A 3190-nucleotide genomic window follows, 5' to 3' on the forward strand; every position below is an offset into this window, starting at 1 on the left:
AAATGCAACCGAGTCATTTGATTGATTGAAGTATCCAGTGTCTGTGGTGATGAAAAATAATTATTCAAATGATCCCATTACCAAATCCATGCGGTTCTACAAAACAAAGATTGTCCTCATTACAGCGTGAAAATGGAGGAATACAATAAAAAAAAAACTATTGCCTCGTGTTATTTTAGCTCAGTAAGCGAACCTCACGATGCAAGCGTAGCTTTGCATCCAAACAATTAGTCCTGGACAAATACACTTTAACAATATATGTACTGATTTAAAGAAAAATCAAGAGAACGGGATTCAAACGTTGACCAAAAAGAAAATTAAAATAAGACACATTCATAAGAACGTGAAATAACCAAAATATCACATGTACATAGAAACAAAAGTAAATGAGCAACACAAAATAAAACACTTACACCCAATTTTTATCTTCTTTACTATAAGTTTACGGGTCATAATTGATACTGAATGTCCACCGTCTTGAATTAAGTAAATCGTGCTGATAGAGATAGCTAGGGACCATCGATTTCTCTATTGGACGAGATGCATTCATAGTTAAATTCAAAACATTACCAAACAGTATCAATTATGAAAGTCTTTGACCACATGATCGATGCAGAAATTATGAGAAGACAGAAAATGATTGTGAAGATTTCAAAGTAACACAAAACATGTACTACTAGTATTTAAGAACAGATTAGAAAGAAATCAAGCCTTTCTGTGATTTAAATTTAATTCACACGGAGAAAATTCCTTCTAATTCCAATCTACAAAATCTCCATTATTGAAATGTTGATTGTTTTTCTTTTAAATCTACTATTTCATAACAAGAATTTGGGTTAAGAATCTGCGAACAATGTAAATTTATGGTAATAAGTAGTATGATTGGTGAGATCTTCCAACCATGACATTGAAACCTAACCCACCATTTGTCATTTTTACAAGTGTATATAGTCTCAATATAAAACGAGGACATACATTCGTTTAAAGAATGTTTAGGTCGACCGAAAACATCTGTTTAGAATTCTTTTATTAAGTCAAGTTAGGATTTAGATTCCACCTGTTTTGGTAATGGATTTCAACTCTAGCATGAATCAAAATATGAACGGATCTGGAACATTCACTGGCTTACCACCGCAACAGAATTTAGCAAGTACAAATTTTACTACAGAGCAATTGATAGCGTTACAACAGATGCAAATAAACGCTCAAATGGGAAATTTAACTTTTTCAAATGGACTTCAACCAAATTTATACACAAATTCTACTGTAACAACACCAATGTCGTATCCAACAGTGCCAAATTTGGTGCCATCTTCACCAGGAATGATGCCAGGTGTCATGCCTTTATCACCAACGACACAGATGCCATCTATGCAGATGTCACAATCATCCATGGACGGAGTAACACTACCAATGAATATGTTCTCGGGTCAGTCAATAGACACTTCTAAGTTTGACCCACAACAATTAGCTCTTTATCTGCAACTTCATCAAAATATACCATCAGCCGTTGATTTGCGGAAGACTGTAAAGAGAGATCTAATTCCAGATGCTAAAGTCGACTTCGACGATGAGGATGATGATGACGCGTGGATACAGAGTCCACTATCACTAACGCCCCTGAACTTATCATCACCTAATACTCCAAACATATCAAGTAGACGGCAACTACATCTTTCTGAGACCAGCAGCACGACATCTTCTGGTCCAGCATCACCGTCTAGCGGGAGTGGATTAAGTTTGCCACTTTCGCCATTGTCAGGAAATATTTCTGGTCCAAATTCACCGAGATCGCCTATGACTTACCGACAAATTAGTGAACCTAAATCCCCAAATGTTCAAAAACCTCCACCGACGCGGGGATCTTCACTGAAATTCGAAACTAAATACCCTCAGGATCAGTGTTACCGGTGTATGAAAAAAGTGTACCCAATGGAAAAGATAGGTCCAGTCAAAGATGTTGTTTATCATAAAGGATGTTTTTCATGTAAAGTGTGTGGAACAAAACTTAATTTGAAAAACTTCTGTCACAACAAAAACGACGACTTGGATATACATATCTACTGTAGATCACATTACGACCAGGGGGTACCAAAACCCGTTCATTTAGATGCAAATTCTGTGTTGATTAAGAGTGCCCTGTCTGTACCGAAATTGGACAAGGTAAACGAACAAATACGAGGTGATGAAGATACTCACCGAGGAGGAATGCTCGATGCCGAATCAGTGAATATTCGAGCAGCTTTGAATACTCCAAAAAAGGATGGAATAGTCAAGTCACATGGAAATAAATATCATCTAGATATGCAATCGTTAGAAATTAAGCATGCCAGAAATGTGCCTGTAAATGATTTACAAACGGGAAATAAAATTCAACAAAAGGCTTGGAGACGCGAGGAACGGAAGTCAGAATCAGTGCCGCCACCGGATGTAGTAAAATACAGTGACAGAGCTCCCGAGTATGACATGGAAAGTCTTCGTAAAATTCAAGTTGAAAACAACCCGGATTATGACAGCTAATGGTAATATTAGAACTTTTCCGCAATAATCAAAATACTTGAACTCCTAACGGGTGGAATTTACAGCATTATGAAGTATATCTTTTGTAAGTTTACTAACTTATCAGGAGTACCGCATGCATCGCTCCTTGAACAGAATGTAGTTCATGTTTTTAATGTTGAAACGACTATTATACCTTGTAAACCTGCGGCCATGCACTCTTGTCATCACGAGCCATTTCAGTCGCTCTATTTAACATTTTATCAACCACATCGTGACATTTTGACATAAAAATATTATCAGGTGTACACAATATACCTCTATATGAATGGTAAATACATATTTAATACAGGGTGCTTTGTAGTTGAATAATGCCTTTAAAATACCAGTATTTATGCTTGTATCAATCTTCAGCTTTTGAGAACTGTTGCATTTTATCTCCCATCAATGACTTGCACAATTAGAATCTGAGCTTTCGAAGAAAAGCTCCAAAGGTGTAGGGACACAATTTCCTATACCACAAAGTGACAAAAAAATACAAATTTTACAGAATATCTGAATATTTGTAAACTTCAAGGAGTTTTTCTATCCTTTCAATGCAAAAATTATCAGAAGTCCTTAACTGGTATTAGAGTAAAACATATTTCTTAATAATTTAATTTAAACTGCTTCAGAATTTCACCTTGAACAG

At 35.9% G+C, this 3190-nt stretch overlaps 1 protein-coding gene across 1 annotated transcript; it reads left to right on the forward strand.

Moving 5' to 3' along the window:
* Positions 1–918: 918 nt before the first annotated feature.
* LOC148627476 (uncharacterized) lies at positions 919–2855 on the forward strand. The gene has a single exon (XM_088573833.1). The coding sequence runs from the start codon at positions 1069–1071 to the stop codon at positions 2518–2520; it is 1452 nt and encodes a 483-aa protein (XP_088429959.1). The 5' UTR covers positions 919–1068; the 3' UTR covers positions 2521–2855.
* The last annotated feature ends 335 nt before the right edge of the window (positions 2856–3190 follow it).

Source organism: Perna viridis, chromosome 1 (assembly GCF_037379345.1).
Source record: "Perna viridis isolate PV_CMFRI_1.1 ecotype Kerala chromosome 1, ASM3737934v1, whole genome shotgun sequence".
Taxonomy (NCBI): domain Eukaryota; kingdom Metazoa; phylum Mollusca; class Bivalvia; order Mytilida; family Mytilidae; genus Perna; species Perna viridis.

Coding starts and splice junctions, on each gene's coding strand:
- LOC148627476 (XM_088573833.1), top strand. CDS start 1,069: ATGGATTTCAACTCTAGCATGAATCAAAATATGAACGGATCTGGAACA.